An 18,474-nucleotide genomic window follows, 5' to 3' on the forward strand; every position below is an offset into this window, starting at 1 on the left:
GGGGGGGGGGGGGGGACATCTGTGTGCAGATGAGTTTGGTGCAAAAGTTCACAGCAGTAAATCTTCATCTGCCGTCCACAGAGGGAGAAGATCGGGATGTCTGGAGTCTTCCTCACAGCTGTGCTGAACCGGGGCTCAAAGAACCGTCCTTATCTCTATAGACTGACAGGTTGGCTTTCACTTGCAAAAGACATAACAGCAAAGAAACATCTTGACAATGAAGGGGACAGTCAGAAAACAGCCGGGCCTTTACGGAATAGCAGGTCACTTCAAAGCTCGGCACTGAATACAAGGACGAGTGTGGAATTCTTCCTCACAGATCCCAAACGTTCCCGACGTTAAATCTGGCATCTGCAGATCCATGTCCTAAACCCCCCTGCAGATGATTTCACAGCCTCAATAAAAACGTAAGGACCCCCCAGTGTTTTGTCCTATCAGAGTGAGAAATCCATCCATCCATTTTCCTGACCGCTTCGTCCCTTTTGGGGTCGCGGGGGTGCCGGAGCCTAACCCGGCTACTGATGGGCGATACACCCTGGACAGGTCGCCAGTCTGTCGCAGGGCCTCAATCACTCACACATCCACACCTAGGGTCAATTTAGAGTCACCAATGAACATATGAAGCATGTTTTTGGACGGTGGGAGGAAGCCGGAGTCCCCGGTGAAAACCCACGCATGCACGGGGAGAACATGCAAACTCCACACAGAAAGGTCCCAAATCCCCCAGCCGGGATTCGAACCGGGGCCTTCTCGCTGTGAGGCAAGAGCGCTAACCACTGCACCACCGTGCAGCCCAGTGAGAAATCCGGATATGATAAGATAAATCATTGATTTAAGAAAACATCTTCCAGAATATTCTTTACTTAAGATAAATAAATCATTGAGAAATAAAAGATAGGTTTAGAACTCTAAACATTTTCATATTGGTGAATTTCGTCTTTAATTTCTATACTTTTTGTACTTTGCTTTCATGTAGCGATGAAGAAATGTCCATCTATGGATTGCTGTAAAAATACAGTTTCACAAAAATCCCTCCATACAATAGAGTGATACAGCCATCCCCATGTTGGAGTCAGACAACATCGGTAATCATTAATTGGTACGAGTCGGTCTGAGTCATTGTTTCTGTGGCAACCACTCCCACCAATCAGGGGTGAGCTTGTTGGAAGTCCACACCCCTAATGTTTGAAAGTGGGAGTGTCCGCATTTAAATGTTAATGTTCGATGCGAAATCACATGCTTTTATTGAGGCATCTGATTGGTCAGTTTATAACAAGTCGTCACATATTGACGTTCGGTGAAGGACTCCTCCGCGCCAAAATGGATGTTTTGGGTGTCCCTAACCCGTTTTTTAACGTGCTGGCTATTTGTAAAATTAAGGGTCCACAACCGTCAGAAGGTAATACCAGAATGGTCCTCAGGACGCAGCCGGTACTGGTACCCTAACCCGGCACAGGACGCAGTTCCAAGGTATGGGACTCGAACCGGTACTAGACGCGGTACCAGACCCAAAGATATAGACAGTCGACGCAAAAACATATTTTTGACACAAATAGAACCCTATACGGCCCAGACTCTGGCTTCAGTGGCCCTGAGGTAAACTGAGTTTGAGAACTCTGGTTTACACCCCGAAGAAGTTTTGCTGAAGAACTACAGGAAGTCTAGATTCCTGAGATGAAGCACTGATGTCGTTTTGTTTCTAAAATCTGTTTTAAGTTTCCTCTGAGTCCAGGAGATCCAAGACTGGGGTCACAGAGTCCTTTCATGCAGACCGTCCCCAGAGTCTGAACTGGAAATGACTTTATTTTCAATGTCAAAAAGTTTGGCGGGACAGGAGGAGGCGTCTGTCTCCAGATCTGATGACTTCTTAGATATTTAGGGTCTGAAATGTGTGGCTTCATGGATCTGGATCAAATAAATAACTTTTTTCTAAAAAGTTGGATTTTCCTCCACAAGTCAGCGCGGTTTTCAGATGATTTCCTCTTTTCCCTCGTGGCTTCATCTCTTTCTGGATTTTTATTTGCTCTTTCAGTATCAAAGCATGATGCTGCCACCCCCACTCGCTCTCTGACAGCAATAAATCTGAAGTTTTAAACATCAAAATGAAACTAAATCTTCCCGTTCTTTGGAAGCAGAAACGAGCTCAAACACAGTTTTGATGTGGAGCCGCAAAGGCTGCTGGGACTCCCGGAGAACGGGTCACCTGCCGCGGTCTCCGTGCGTGATGCAGAGGAGGGTTGGCAGCCTCTGAGCGGAACAATGAGGAAGGCAAAGCGGCGTCACATGCCTGCATCTCCCCCGAACAAACGGCGGATTCAGAGGAGCGTGAAGAGCCGGCCGGTTCTGGGCCGCCGAGGTCAGATGGTGAAAACCCGGCAACAAAACCGGGATTGTGCTGCACAACAACAGAGCCGGCTCATAATCAAAGGCTCTGTGGCCGTGGGCGGGGCCAGCCCACCGGCATTATGCCGATTCTGAGGGGGACAAGTCAGGCCCACTTTCTGTTCTGTTAGAACTTTTAGCTGAAGAACTAAAGTTTCTAACATAGTGTTTAGGAGTTACAGTTGTTTTTGCATCATTGCAGCGGCTCCATCTGCTGCAGTTTGTTTCAAACAGTCAACATGTAAAACTTGAGGATTTGAGAGCCAAACCTCCCTTGTGTCCTTGCAGCCTCCCTTGTATCGAGCCACTTTAGCAAGCACTGCTTAGCGGGCGCCGCTGTAGTAGGCTAGAGAGCTCATCTGTAGAAAGGTAGCGAGCTCCGCTTTATTGAGCTAGCAAGCGGGCACTGCTTTAGCCAGCACCACTTTAGTGAGCTAGCAAGCTTCTCTGTAGTGAGCTCCATTGTATCGAGCTAGTGAGCTCTGCTGTAGTAGGCTAGTGAGGTCATCTGTAGCAAGGTAGCAAGCTCCGCCTTATCGAGCTAGCAAAGACCACTTTAGCGGGCACCGCTTTCGCCAGCATCGCTTTATTCAGCACAGCACTGTGAGCATTTCTCTAATGAGCTAGCAAGCACCGCTGTAGCAAGCTAGCGACCTCTCTCTGTATCGAGGTAGTGACCTCAAACTAGTGAGCTCATCTGTCGCAAGGTAGCGAGCTCCGCTTTATTGTGCTAGCAAGCTTCTCTGTACCAAGCTAGCAAGCTCTGCTTTATCAAGTTAGCAAGCGCCACTTTTAGCCTGGACCGCTTTATCGAGCGTTGCTCTAACGAACTAGCAAGTGCCGCTGTAGCAAGCTAGGGAGCTCCTCTGTAGTGAGCTCTGCTTTATCGAGCTAGCGAACGCCGCTTTAGCAGGCGCCGCTTTAGCGAGCGTTGCTTTAGCGAGCTAGCAAGCGCCGCAGTAGCAAGCTAGGGAGCTGTCCACTGGATGTCTGGCTACCATAGCGAGCATACCCACTGAGTGCCCACCTAAGCCAGAGAGAGCCTCTGCGAGCTCACATGATCAAATAGCCTCACACATAAAAAGCCCAAGGACCAGCTCACGCACATGGAAGAAGACATTCTCTCAACCGCAAAGAGTTCTTCTGCTCACGGGAGGATTAAACACGAGTGCGAAGGAGCAGAGAAGCGCTCCCAGGTCTGAATTATCCTCGAAGAATGTTTGAACACGTGCAGGGATGTCTTATTTCTGCATGGAGTTTTGACCAATAAATAACGCCTTCAATTTTCCAATATATTTGTTGCATTTTTTTAAATAAAAATGGGTAATCCAACCATTTCATGATGTTATTGTTTTAATAATTGTGTTTGGACTTCTGTTTCATACGGTGGAGGACAACCCAGCAGTTTGGGAATGCCACTTTAGTGGTGTTTACAAAGTTCTTTATTAGTCAAAGTAATGCCGTATACTGAGGGAAAATGTGGAGGAATATTGACGGTATTAAAATTTGAATATGCCCAAACCTAATTCAGACTGAAAATGTGATCTCTTATCTGGAGAAACCAACTGCGGTTTACTTTACACAAACCAAATGTGTCCAGTAAAGACCAGAATTGGTGAAAGTCCAAAGTGGTGATCCAAAATGGGAGAAATCCACTGAAAGTGGGAAATAAGGATTTACAAATACTTAGGTTCTGTTTTTCTGTAGATGATATTGTAAGAGTCAAAAGCAGAAACAGGAATGTTATCTATACCTGAGCAGGATTTAGTCTGCTTTAACGCTGAAACATTTTAACCATCAGCTCCTGTTGGTTCTATTCTTCTGGTATTTGCTGTTTTTAAGATAAAATTAGAAAAAATACATCTTTTTTATCTTAAAAAGGAAGAAATCGAACATCAAGTGTTCATAATTCCAACCATATCTGCATGAGGCACCAGAATGATGAGAACGACACCCTGAAATGTGATTGAACTGACCTGTAGGATAAAGACATCAGACGTAAGGATGTGCTGAGCGAACAAAGCCCGACTGTTTCCCTGAGAACTTCCTCATGAGAACATGTCAGTGCAGAGATAGTAAAGGGTCATGTCCCTCTCAGACTCCTCGGTGCTCCTGCAGATTCTGCTGGAGGACAAAGAGCTCCTCTCTGCCGGCTGCAGGAGGAGCGGCTGCAAACCCACTGACTAACTGAACGCTGAGCATTTGGAATGAACGCATTTGGGTTTTCCAGTGTTCTGGAGATATTCCAATCTAGTTTTTTTTTTTACTTCCATGAAGATTTTTTGTAAACTCGGATCCTCAATCAGAGCTGAACTGATGGACCAGAACTTCAGATACACAACAAGCCTTCTGCAAACAAGCGGATGGCATCCAAACAATTTCCAGGAATCTCAACATCCTCCCTGAGATCCAGAAAGACCGAGAAGCTTTTTTCAAATATGTTAGAGAAGATAAGATATGTGAAATCAGAGCTTCAGTGACCCTTAAAAAGTTGAGTTTATGCTCGAGAATCTACAGGACTGCTACCAAGAGCGGACAGGAGCTTCCCAAAAACAAGAGCCACTGTGATTGGTGCAGCCGGCTGTGACTCACCCCTCCTCCTGTCCTGCCAATGGGATCTGCGAGAGCTTGGAGAGGTTCTTGGCGTATTCGTCTTCGATCTTGATCCTGGAGGAAAAAAATGAGTCATCAGCACAGCTTATGTGCAAACAAGCATCATGAGCATCAACAGCTTCACGAGAACAAAGACAGCAACCTTTCTCGTATGAACTCGGCCATCTCCTTCTGCATCTGTTTACCCTTCAGCTGCTTCTGCAGCAAAACCTCAAACCCCGACATGAAGCCGTTGCCCTGGGGATCCTTCCTGTCAGCCTGCGAGATAAACACAGAGAGCGCATGAGAAGGAAGGCGTGAGAACCACACAGATCTGAAATAAAACATGCTTCCCGGAGGACATGAGGAGAGAGGATTTGGCTAACTCAGGGGTCTGCGGCTCCAGAGCCACACGTGGCTCGTTTACCCCTCCATTACGTCTCTTTGGTTAAAATAAAATAAAAAAAAAATGTAAAATGTAATGATAAAGGAAAAAGTAAGTACAGTTAAAAATAACTAAATTAACTTAAACTTTATTCAACTCATTCACAAACACTTGAAGGACGGTAAGAATCATTCAACGGATCCATAGGAGCCAGAATCCTCCATCAATCTTCTGTAGTTCATCAACGTCATACTGACACATTTGGACTCAATTTTCAGCTACATTTATCACAGGAAATCTATTTATCGTCAGCAAACACAACCAGAATTAAAGCTACGTTAAGTTATAATCCACTGGATTATAAAATGGATTTTTGAACAAGTTCAAGGATTTAAAGTGTGGCTCATGGTTTTAACATATGATAGAGGTCACTTCATTAGCTCTGATTTAATTTTTGCTGGTTTTATTTTTGAATTTGTAGCTGAAATGCACCAGAAACGGTAAAATAAACAGTTTTTTTAAATCCTTAATGACTTTACATTTTCTACTGCATTTGCTGCATTGACATGATCCAGTGCTGTAGATCAGGAGTGTCAAACTCAATCACATAGGGGTCAAAATCCAAAACACACCTTATATCAAACAGGATAAACATTGAACACAACCTGTGATAATGCTAGTGTGAATGCTGTAAGCTGAATTTGGTCGCTGAAGATGCTGAAATTGATAGCTAAAAACGCTGAAGCTGAAAGCCAGCTAATACATATACAGTAAATGCTAACTTAGCCGAAAACACTTAAAAAAAAAATTAGTTTAGCCAAAACAGCTAGCATGTAGCTGAAAAGAAAAATAGCTAAACTTCATAATAGCCCAGAAAATCTTACTAAATGCCAAAATATTGCAAAAAGCTAACAAAATTCCAATTTTTAAAACTTTAAAAACTTAACTTTTTAACACAACTATAAATAATAAAAAGGCAGGAATATTATTCTAGAATAAATCAACTTGAACCTTAAATACATTTAAATATTTTACTCTCCATAAAAATGTATTTTATCAAAATTATGCAAATTAGAAGATAACATTGGTCCATTAAAAACAATAAAATAAAATGATCTCGAGAGCAGGTTCGAATTACCTGGAGGACCAGATCCGGCCCCCGGGCCTCGACTTTGACACTCGATGTAGGATGTCTTTTATTTTGAAAGGATGTCAGGCAAACCTCTGTCTAAAGTTATGAACTATTTCATATTTTTTTTAAGTTATTTTCTCTTCATGTTTATTTATGCAAACATACACAATAGTTTATTGAAATGTATCACGTCAGTAGCGAAAACATAAATATAAATCAGAGTTTTATTTTTCTAAAGTGTGAGTGAAGACTTTGTGGCTCATACTGGGTTTTGGTTGGTGAGAAATGGACCCGAATCGCTCAATACGTGTTGAAGGTTAACTCAAACTACATCATTTATTCAACTAAATTAGGACTTATTGTATTCAAACATCAGCAAAGTCTTTCTTTTACTAAAGTTTATCTCTAAAAGTCTAATTGGGCTTTTTAATTTGTCTTTAGGGGTTAAAGCAAACTCAAAATAAAGTTTTTATCCTAAAATCATTGTAAACACACAGCAGTTTAGGCTGCACAATCACTGTTTTGACACCCCCCCCCTCAGCCACCCCCAAAAAAGGGTACATTATGGAGCACCAGAGCACCTCTGAGAAGAAAATAATACAACATGAAAGCTGAGAATGAAAAGGCCTCCATGAAAAAGACAATAAAGCTTCTGAGCAGAAACCGGCAGATCTGCTGCAGATCAACATGTAAGGTGTGATTACAGCTGGTTCTTCAGGCGGGGGGGCGCCGCTCCCTTTTAGCATTTTATATATTCACACCGGACAGTTGTGGAACGCCTAAAGCAGGGCTCTGCAGCCTTTAACACTTACAAGGCCATTCGAGTCGATTTCTAACTGAATACAACCCAGTAGGAGCCACAAAGTCTGACTTTAGAAAAATAAGATTTGTTTTTATCTCCATATTTTCCAGAGTATAAGTCAGTTTTTTTTCATAGTTTAGCCAGTGGTACGACTTATACTTAGGAGCGACTTATTTGTGCTTTATTTTTTAAGACATAAATACTTTTGTTATTTTCCCAGTAAACACCAGCTGTCCTTTAGAAGTTGTTTCCTCCAACAACCACTAGAGGGCGCTGCATCTGAGTATAAGTATTTGCTAATGAGAGAAGAAGTGTCGTCCAAAACAAACATGGAAAAGAATCTGGTTGTTTTTCTCTTAAACTTTTTCTTATAAAACATCAAAAGATTAGTACACTTGTATTTATTATTATTATTATTATTATTTTTTTTTTTTTTTAGCTACGCTGGGCTTGGCGGATTTGTTCTGAAACATCAGACTTTTCTCCCAAAAGTGCGGCTTATACTCCAAAGCGACTTATATATGGTTTTCTTCTTCTTGATTAGACAATTTTTGTTCTTGCAAGTTATACTCTGGAAAATACGGTAATTGTTACTATGATAATACAAATGAGTATTTTAGCATAAATAAAACTCAAATTTAAATAGAAAATTTGATTTTGTTTTCAAGAGTTTATGACTATTGACTTTCTTTCAAAATTAGAGACACCCAGTACTGTATAGGGCAGAGGTCTGCAACCTTCAACACCATTTGAGTTGATTATTTGCTGACCACAACCCAGCGGGAGCCACAAAGTCTTCGCTCACCCTTTAGAGAATTAATACACTCAATTGTATTTATGTTATTGTTCCTATTATGATACATATACATTAACATTTTTTAACATAAAAAGTACTTGTTTTCAAAATATGTAAAAGTTTATAACTTTTGACAGAGGTTTATACGTCTTCCTTTTAAAGTAAGACTTCTTAAGTCACATAAGATTATCTCAATGCAACAAATATAGGATAATATAATTTCAGCAGTGAGTAAAAAGTGTTTATTTTTCAGTTTGTGGTGCACATAAATCTAACAAACCAAAATCAAACCAGAGCGAATTCAGTGACTCTTACAGTATTTTTGGACCACAAGAGGACACCTAAAATACTTCCATCTGTTCAAAAATAGAAAATCTGGCTAAAAACTCTTTAATATATTTATTTATTTACTTATTTTGTGGAACACAAAAGCGCTTTCGGGTCTAGTGTATACCTAGGGTTATAATATGAATTCTGGGTGTGTTTACTGACCTCCAATTGATTTTCTGTGCTACACAACACGCAGAAATCTGTCCAAATGTTGACTTTGTCATAGTCAAGAACCTCACAGAGAAGTTTTTAGTTTCATTCCACTGTTTGTGAATGAACTGAATAAAATTTGACTGATCGGTTAACATTTCAAAACAATTCAAAACCTTTTTTTTCTTTACCCAGAGAGCCTCAAAGGAGGAGTAGAAGAGCCACAAGGCAGTTTATGACAATGATGGGAGTTTTAAAATCACCCAAAAAAGGATTATATAACCCAACAACTGATAAAGTGTCTTCAGAGTTAATACATTTTGTGTAGTTTGTTCCCAAACATCAGTGCGCAGCTAAGCCATGTCAACGCAGAGGCCAGCTGGCTCCATGGGGGCTAACATCATCCTCAGCTGCAGCTCAGGAGGAGCAGCTCTGACTCCCCGTCTGCAGCGAGGACGGAACATGAAACTGAGCTGAAACAAGACTGTCTTGAGTTTTTCTCATGAACTCACAGGGATAACATTTTGGGATTTCTTTGGGAAAAAAGCATCAGAGTTCCTCCTTCCTTCCTACTAGTTTCCTTTTATAAACTATTTTTTTTTTTTTTTGTAAGTGCACGGCTGCAGAAGGGTCACGGTCCTCATGAAAACTCCCTTCTCATTCCTCTAACTGAGCATGCTCAGACTGCTTTTTACAACAGAATACAAGAAAAACAGCAAACGATCCCAGAGTTTCACTTTGGAGAATATCTGTGAATTAAAACAGCTGAATATGTTTCAATATAAATACACAAATCTGTTTCTGAGAATGACAACTAAAGCAGCCTTGTTTCAATGTCTCTCTTCTGAAGGCCTGATGTACGTAAGCCAATGAGCTCACAGTGGGCGGGTCAGAAGCAAAGGATTGGCAAATTTCGCATTAAAAAATATTTAAGCTGGCTATCAGCTTCAGTGTTTTTAGCTATCAATTTCAGCATCTTCAGCTATCAGCACTAGCATCTTGAGCGGCAAAATTCAGTTTACAGCATTCGCACTAGCATTATCACAGGTAATGCTATATATCTAGTTTTTAGTTAGTTTAGAGCCAATGATGGTTAAGATGTGTGCTTTACATCCAGTTTGCGTATGACCCGATTAGTCGACCAATCAGAAAAAATAATCTGTGATTAGTCGACTATTAAAATAATCATTTTTGTGGCAGCACTATTTCAGTATAATTTATTTTCTTAAGCCTGTTTTGAGATGGTGCATAACCTCACCCAGAAATAGTCACAGTAGCTCCATTCATTAGGCTTCAGCAGCTGTTGCTCGGTCAGAGAGGATGGAGATGGGAACGTCACACAGTTGATCTGGAAAAAGAACAGAAAGACAGGTAGAGTCACAATCCACAGTCTGTACCTCAACCACTCACAATCAGGAAAGGAATGACAGAGAATCTGGACGTCCACATCCAGCCAAGCAAGCTCTCCTCTTCATCTGCCGGTTTCGGGATTCCTCTGCTGAGCCCATAACACAGCCTTTGAGACCCACAATACTATGTCTGTGATTCTTATCTTAATGCAGGCAGAAAAACAAACTCAAAGGCACAAGTTCAACATTTGGAGCTTTTTATCATGCTCTGCCCTGTGCCTCAATTCCCCTGAAGTCGATAAAGATTTTTGTAGTTCTCTTCATAGATAAACCAAACTCTGAATTGAGTTGGTCAGTAGAAATAGTTGTCACAAGTGAAAATTCCCCACTGTGTCACTCTTCAGGAAAAAAACCCTCACAGACATAAGATGACATGATAGACCACGTCTTCTTCTCTTGATCCATAGAACTTTTGCTGGTCTCTCCAGAGATGGACAAATAATCAAAATTAGTTTATCGTGATCTCTTTGCTTCCACAGTTTAATTAAGTCAACCGTTTACGGCTGTTTGTCTATATTTTAATAAATCATAGAGCGTGTGTTTTTGTTTGACAAGCTCAGGGATAGGTAATTCAGGCCTCAAGGGCCGCATTGTCTGCATGATGTCCAGATATCCAAGCCCTACTCCTGACTGATTACCTGGTTCAGGTGTGTCCAGCCAATTAGAACATGTCAGAGCAGGTGTGTTAGAAAACATGCAGGAACGCTGCCCTCGAGGCCTGGAGTTGCCCATCCCTGGACTAGTGCCTTTCAGACGGCAACCACAATACTGGGTTGCATGTGTTCTATTGCCTCACAGCGAAAGGTCTTGGTTAGAGTCCAAAAACATGCTTCTTGGGGTAAATTTGTGACTCTAAATTGTTTCTTAGGTGTGAATGTGAGGTATTTGTCTTTGTGAGATCGACTGGTAAACTGTCCTGGATCTACAGTACCCGGCCTTTCCCCAAACAGTTGCTAAGTGGACCCCACCGACCCAATGAGCCCAAAGGGGACAAAGCAGGGTTAGAAAACAGATGAAGGAATGGAACCACAGTCCCAAAAACACTTGGTCTTCACTTAGCCTGGTAATTCCATCTCTTGTCACTGACCAAATAAAGTATTTGTTCAATCTGACCTCTTAATCTGCTTGGAGAACAGTTGCCAAGTGTTGCTCTGGCTCAGAATTGAACTGGAACCAGCTTCATGGAGAAAACAATTTTAGAAATGAGACTATGAAGCCAGTTTACTACTTTTTTCTTCTTTGACCTTCCTGCAGTTAGAAAATGTCCTACTTACAGTATATTTCCTGAAAGGCCCATAACCCGGTCTTGGACCACATGGTTCTAGTTCTAGTCAATGTTTTTAATATTTTCAATATACTTTTCACACCACCGGTATAAAGATGATGAAACCGGTCTGAGTTGGTGCTGCTGTCAGTTCTTATAAAGGTAATACATGGTGCTTCCTCACTAGGGGTGTGCAAAATATCCCTATTGCGATATATCACAATATTTAGCCCTGTGATTGATTCTTGATGGGTTCTCACAAAGTATCGATTATTTATTTTGTTTGAAGAGGCTATAAAACCTTATATTCATCATCCTTTGGTGAGATGTTCCTTTGGAGGTAGATAGGGTACGTGCTTTTCAAGACTGGCTGTGGCAGGCAGCAATGTGTCTGGCAGCTACTTGAATTCTTTAGTTTTTGTTTTGTTGTTTACAACAATTTTGCACGAAGAGGTGGCACTGCTGTTCATGTTTACTATTGTTTACACTGAATTTTACAAATAATTCAAATTCAATTGGTGTCAATGCTTGTCAAAGACGTAGTATTACTGATTTCAGGAAGTGTCCAATATTTGTAGCACAAAATAAAACACAAGTTGTTTATTATGATTGTGGTCAAGCTAAAAAATAAATCGGGATACATTTTCCTAAAAAAATATGTGTTTTTCTATATACTGTGAGTTATAAGAGATGATTTTTACCAGTTATAGTAGTATCGTGATATAATCGATATCGTGACCCATGTATCGGGTATTGCATCGTATTGCGAGGTACCCAGTGATTCCCAGCCCTATTCCTCACCACAAAAGTCAATAGAAGCTTTCAGAAGACGTTTTCTCATTCTTTGCATTCAGGAGGTAAACAGCATGCAGAGAAGAAGCACAGTTCTGCTGGAGAGCTTCACTGCAGCCTTTGTTCAGCATGGCCCTCTCCTGATTTGTCCTCCAGGGTCAATAATATTTCAAACTGGAGGAAGAACTAAAGACTTCTGTTTCAGTCCCTGTGGGATTTCTAAATGCTTCCTGTTTTAATCTTTGGGAGGTCCAAAGATTGACAGCGAGCAGGGCTTCAAGTATTCTTCAGAAAGTTCTTTCTCTGCCTTCTACAGAAGTTCCAATATGAGACTTTGTACTTGGTGGTTGATTTGCTTTCATTCTTCTGTTCAGTTCATTCCAGACTAACTCACAATCGTGTCTGGAAACCAATCCGTGTTTTCAGGTTTACCGTCTTGTTCTTTTGTCCTCAGGTTATTCTGGTAGTGCTTGAACTTTTGACCCACCAGGCCCATGCCTGAGGAAACAGCACATAGCTGGGTCTGTTGCCTCTCAAATATCCCATACCTTCACTTGCATGTCCATGTTTGACAGTTAATATCCAAACCATGACTTCTGTTGAACCAATTTTGATTAATGGATCCATAACAGCTTCTTCCAGGATTCAGTGGTGTTTCCTGGTCCAGAGAAGCCCTATGTCATAGTCTGTTAACCCTGCAGCTCCAAGACTTTTATTTACTGGTATCACAAAACCACAACAAGCCGTTCTTGAAGCTGTAGTCCTGTGAGCTGTCCATCATACAGGAGATCGTTCCCACAAACTCTGATTCAGCTGTGCCTTTAGGTCACACCTCTTCCTGTCAGAGTCTCCGTTGATATAATGTAACTTTTTAACTGATAACGCAATCAACATAATTCCAGTTTTTTAATTTTACAAATCCAGAATCTACTGGAATTACATTGATCGTGTTAGCAATTCAAAAGCTACATTGGATCAAAGAACATAAACATTGAAGCTCTGGTGTTAAAGGGTTGACTGAGGCCCTGTGACCACATGTGTAGAGGATTAGTTCAAATATTAGCTCTGGTCTTAAGAGGTTGATTATGATTATGACGTTTTTAGCCAAAAGAAGAGTAAAAAAAAAAGTAGTCTTTTATGATTTAGTTTCTGCAGAGTGGCAAGAATTCATTAGAAATTTGCCTCTGAGTTAATAATAATTACTTTTCTAGATCCTCAAAGTGCTTACAATGTATATCCATTATTCATTCACTCCTCATTCTGTCATCTTCTGCTTGTTTTTGTTACTTTTTTAGTTTTTTTTCTTTGCTCCTGTGCAGGCTGCTGTGACTTCACCCTATCCTGCTTAGCAGTCACAGCTGCCTGCACTTCAGTAACTAGGCTTCGTATATTTAAGGTTCTCTGTTGAAGCTCTCTGTGTTTTGTTTCCTGAACCTGATGTCCTTGTTAATATGTGTTTTTGTAAATTAAACCCTTGTGGTCTCAGCCACAAATGTGCTCGTGTCTCTTTCTGCTTCTGGGTTTCCTCCTGCTTGCATAAATAACCGTGACACATTCATACTTGGTGATGGTAAGCTACTGGTGTAGCCACAGCTGCCCTGACAGAGGCGTGGCTGCCCTTCTGACAATCACTGGTACATTCATATGCATTCACACAGCACCACTTCAGTAAAGTCAAAGAAAGTCAAAAGTCATCAATAAAGCTGGAACACTTTTAGAGCTAAATCGACCTCTTTGCCCATGAACCAAACTGTTAATTGAAATTATATTATCCATCGTATGTGTCTTAAATATGTCACACATGTCTGTTTTAGGTAACATTGCATTTATTCAGACTTCTAACCAGGTCCGGTCCTGGGCATAGGTGACCAAGGCAGCCGCCTAGGCACCATCTGCTGCTGGGGGGGCACCAAATAATAATAATAAATAATTGACGCACTACACGTTTCATAAGAAAAGTAATAATTTACAAATGTAAATAAAGCAACAAAAGTTCATATAATCAATAATTCTGCAGCGCCCCTCCCTTGATGTCAAAACAAAAAAAGCCTAAATTAGCCAAAACAGCTAGCATGTAGCTGAAACATTAGATAAACTCCAAAGTATCCTAACAAATCTTAGTAAATGCCAAAATAGTCCAAAAAGCTAGCAGAATACCAATTGTTAAGACTTTAAAACTGTAACTTCTTAAAATAATTATGAATAATAAAAATGCAGGAATATTATTCCAGAATAAATCAACTTTAACCTTAAATAACTTTCAATATTTTGCTCTTCATAAAAATATATTTGTCAAAATCAAACAAGGTAGAAATAAGTGCAAAATAATATCGGGCCATTAATAACAATAAAACAAAATGATCTGGAGGCCCTAATAGAATTACCCGGAGGGCCGGATCCGGCCCCTGGGCCTTGACTTTGACACATATGGCCTAGGGCGTCATTCAGCTACTAACAGTTCTCAATTTACTTTTGTACCAATCAAAGCCATTAATGAAGTTAACATATTGAACATCAAAATAAAGACTTCTGTGTCATGATCTTCATTATCATGTATTCGCCTGAAGGGCCTAAATTAGCTACAGCATCCTCTGGTTACCAAAGATCGACGATCAGAAGCTTGGATCAAGGATTTGGCTTTTCAGAAGATTGTTTATCAAACTTAAACCGAAACTGAGCAAAACTGGACAGGATGGATGATGTGCTTGTGTGGAGAGAAGGCGGGAGACAAACTCAGTTCATGGGATCAAAAACACCTGCGAGGAGCTAAAGCAGCATCAACACCTGCTCCTCTTTTCCTAAAGCTTAACTAACCAAACCCCTGAAAGTCCTCCTGAGCCACACTCACCGTGACCTTTGGCTCCTTGTTCTGCTTCCTGGTGGGCGACGTGGATCCGGGGCTCTGCAGGAAGAGGGGAGACGCTTCATCAAAACCTGCGTCTTCTGTGTCAGACATGACGGTTTGGCGTGAACACACCACGGGCGAGCGGCGTCAGCGTCTGAGCGCGCTCTCTGCTGCTGCCAGAGCCTGACTGTGCACAGCAGAGCTGGATCAGCTTTTTCCACTCTCTGCTCGGGCTGGAGGTTACTGCATGTTTGTGCACACGAGCGTAGTGACAACAGAAGATGTGAAGGAGAGGAAGAGGAGGGACACGGACGGATTCAAATCATTAAAGTCTCCAATGCAGGAAGGGTTGAATAGGTTTGACCTCCATCTGCTTCTTTATTGAAGTGAAACGGATAAGACAGAAGAAAACCCACATTTTCTAAAAATAATAATAACTTTTAAACCTACAAATGCAGCCTGCATGGTGGTGTAGTGGTTAGCGCTCTTGCCTGGTTCAAATCCCAACTAGGTTCTTTCTGTGTGAATGACATCCTGACTGTTCACTTGCTGCGTCTGCGAATGCGCAGGCACACATCTGGTTGTCTCCTCTTTCTGTCTGTGTGTGAAGTCTGGCATTTCCAAGAACTTCCTAAGTTAAGTTTTCAGAATCTTCATTGTTAAAAAAGGACATTTTTCTGGACAGAGTTGCTTCATCATCACGTTCTCTGATTGCTTGACATAAATCCGTGATTGCACTAGGGGTGTAAAATTCCAGTAGAGGATGACGTCATGAGCAGATGTCCCGTTTCAATGTAATCGGGGCGATTCTGCTATTATGATTGTGCGACCACTGTGACTGCAAATTACTTGGAAGATGGAAATATAAATCAGGCCTGAAAGGGTTAAAGCTAGAAGTTGTAATCAGCCTTCAAACAGAAAAAAACATTAAAAAAAATGACATTTAATCATGTTTGCAGACGGCTTTAATTAACCATAAACTGACTTATAATTCACTAATATGTTATTTTTCGCTGCATTCTTCCTGATTTGCATTTTTTGTCTAACTTAAAATGATCAAAATGATCATTTGGATGTGAGTTTTACTAACATTCATATTTAAATAAAAGAAATATCCAGGAGAGGAATATAAGGGCACAAACTTCCTGTTATTTTTTAATAAATGCCATATTTATAGGATATTATGATGCGATTTTATATCAATAATACGGCAGACTATATACTAAATAAGTATATAAGTATAAGTTAGCAGGTTCACAATTTGATTTAATTTACAATTCCACCAAATTTCGTTTTTTGTCCCGTTCTATAAAAAACTTCATTTGGCAGAAAAACTGTTTTAACAAACTTTTCATTTAAAATGGAAAAAAAACTGAAACTTTTTACTAATAAGAGTATAAATTCCTACAATAAAGACAAAGTGATGTTTTGTTTGCCAGAAAAGTATTTGTATCAAAAGTTTTTCTGTGAATTTTTAAATTTGTCACAAAACACCCATTAAACACACTCTTGATTATAGTGCTGCCACAAACGATTATTTTAAGAGTCGACTAATCACCAAATATTTTTTTCTGACTAATCGGGTCATTCGCAAACTGGATGTAAAGCACAAATCTTAACCATCATTAGCTTTAAATATGTATAGCATTATATAGCATTACCTGTGATAATGCTAGTGTGAATGCTGTAAGCGAAAATTTGGCCGCAGAAGATGCTTTTAAGTTTAAGTTTATTACATTTATATGGCACCTTAAAATAACCTTAGTTGAATAAGGCGCTGCACATCAAAAGTTCAAAGAACAATAAAATCACAGCTAAAAAGTAAAAAAAATTGAAAATTGATAGCTAAAAATAAAAACCCTGAAGCTAACAGCTGACATCGCTGAAGCTGATAGCCAGCTAAAATATTAGCTAAACTGAAAAATAGCCTAAAAAACGGGAAAAGGCCTATGTTTGCCAAACAGCTAGCATGTAGCTAAAATATTATCTAAACTCCTAATTAGCCTAAAAACTGAAAAATTCCTGAAATAATCAAAATATAGCTAGCATGTAGCTTAAATATTAGCCAAACTTCAAAATAGCCTAAAAAAAACTTAATTAATGCTAAATTAGCCAAAAAGCCAGAATAATGCCATTATAACCTTCCACTTTACTTCACTACAACTTTATATAATATAAAGTAACGACCAATCGACTATTAAATTAGTCGTTGGCTATCTTAATAGTTGATTAGTCGTCGATTAGTCGACTAATTGTGGCAGCAATACTTGATAATAATGAGAGCAGGACTGTCGGGCAGGTTTACCTGAGGCTCTGTGCTGCTCTTCCTGACCAGGTGATTGTGTGAATTCTCTCCATGATGGAAGGAACTTCCACTGGAGTGAAATCCGTTCACTGAAGACACAAAATGGGAGACGAGTGTGGATGAAGACAGAAGAAGTTTGTGAAGGAGAAGAACGCTCATCTTCATTTCAGAGTCAGGATGAATATGCTGCTCTGATGAAAGAGTCAAGTTATTATTCTAAATTAAACTGAAAAAAAATACAAACCTGATTTTGGCAGAATCCAGATTCAAACACTTTACAAGGCTAAGCTAATAAGCAGATGCAGTTCATTAAGTCACCACCGGGGGAGTTTTGCACACTTTTTGATTCCATTCATTTCAGTAGTCAACTATCCGACTGTAAAACATAGTTGCATCAATGAATGACAGATCACTGATGAACAACCAAAAAGATTTGTTTTAGTGACGTAGACCAACAGTAACTATCCAGGATGAATGAGTCCATGGGTACATATTCTTAGGTGGAGCCTGTGGGGGAAGTATCATGATCTGGAACGGCTGTAGCTGAACGTATGATAAGAAAATGTCAGATGAATACCTGGACATAGCTTTAATTAGATTTTTTTTTTTTAAGCCCTAGCTGTTTCAGAGAGGACGATGAGTGTTTTTTCAGACGCGGATTGGTTCTGAAGAGTCCACATGAGCATACTGAGCCCACATACGAAATGAAGGAAAGACTTCACACAGGACCGGTTCTTTCAAAACAACAATTGACAACAATATTTTTTATTGTTCCACCTCCATTGAGTGTCAAACATGTAAAACAATAAGCTCCTGGTTCTGCAGGTTTGTCAAATTGTCGGACCGGAACCAAACCTCAGAGCGGGACCACCAGGAGCCACATGCATCCTCCACTGTGGCTCTGTGGTTTTGAAGAAAAAAATGCAAATAATTTAAATAAATAATGTAGTTTTGGTTCATTTGTTACAGTTTATTAAGTTTTGAGATGATTTATTTTTAAAATTATCTGGGAGAATATGATCCAATCTTACCATTCAGAGACAAAGTTCTTAGTATAGACTTGCTTTAAATCCCGTGTCAAAGTCAAGGCCCGGGGGCTCTCCAGATCGTTTTATGTTATTTTATTGTTATTAATGGCTCAATGTTATCTTGCGATTATTTCTAACTTTTATAATTTTGGGAAATGTATTTTTATGGAGGTTAAAATATTGAAAGTTAATTAAGGTTTAAGTTGATTCTGGATTAATATTCCTGCCTGTTTTTATTCATTTTATCTTAAAAAGTTACGGT

At 40.1% G+C, this 18,474-nt stretch overlaps 1 protein-coding gene and 1 long non-coding RNA gene across 3 annotated transcripts in view; one reads left to right on the top strand and one right to left on the bottom strand.

The window, feature by feature from the left end:
- Positions 1-421, top strand: part of LOC118600183 — a 5,055-nt gene extending 4,634 nt beyond the window's left edge. Inside the window, exon 2 of the long non-coding RNA XR_004949757.1 lies at positions 82-421. This is a non-coding gene — a long non-coding RNA (uncharacterized LOC118600183). The remainder of the gene's footprint in view (positions 1-81) is intronic.
- gas7b (growth arrest-specific 7b) overlaps positions 1-18,474 on the bottom strand; it is a 62,420-nt gene that overhangs the window by 8,472 nt on the left and 35,474 nt on the right. For both annotated transcript variants that reach the window (XM_024284327.1, XM_024284326.1), the window contains 5 exons: positions 17,185-17,273; positions 14,883-14,936; positions 9,828-9,917; positions 5,138-5,253; positions 4,975-5,049 (listed from right to left, as the gene is read on the bottom strand). In XM_024284327.1, the coding sequence (XP_024140095.1) occupies positions 4,975-5,049; positions 5,138-5,253; positions 9,828-9,917; positions 14,883-14,936; positions 17,185-17,273 (424 nt within the window). The remainder of the gene's footprint in view (positions 1-4,974; positions 5,050-5,137; positions 5,254-9,827; positions 9,918-14,882; positions 14,937-17,184; positions 17,274-18,474) is intronic.

Source organism: Oryzias melastigma, linkage group LG19 (genome assembly GCF_002922805.2).
Source record: "Oryzias melastigma strain HK-1 linkage group LG19, ASM292280v2, whole genome shotgun sequence".
In the NCBI taxonomy this organism is placed as follows: domain Eukaryota; kingdom Metazoa; phylum Chordata; class Actinopteri; order Beloniformes; family Adrianichthyidae; genus Oryzias; species Oryzias melastigma.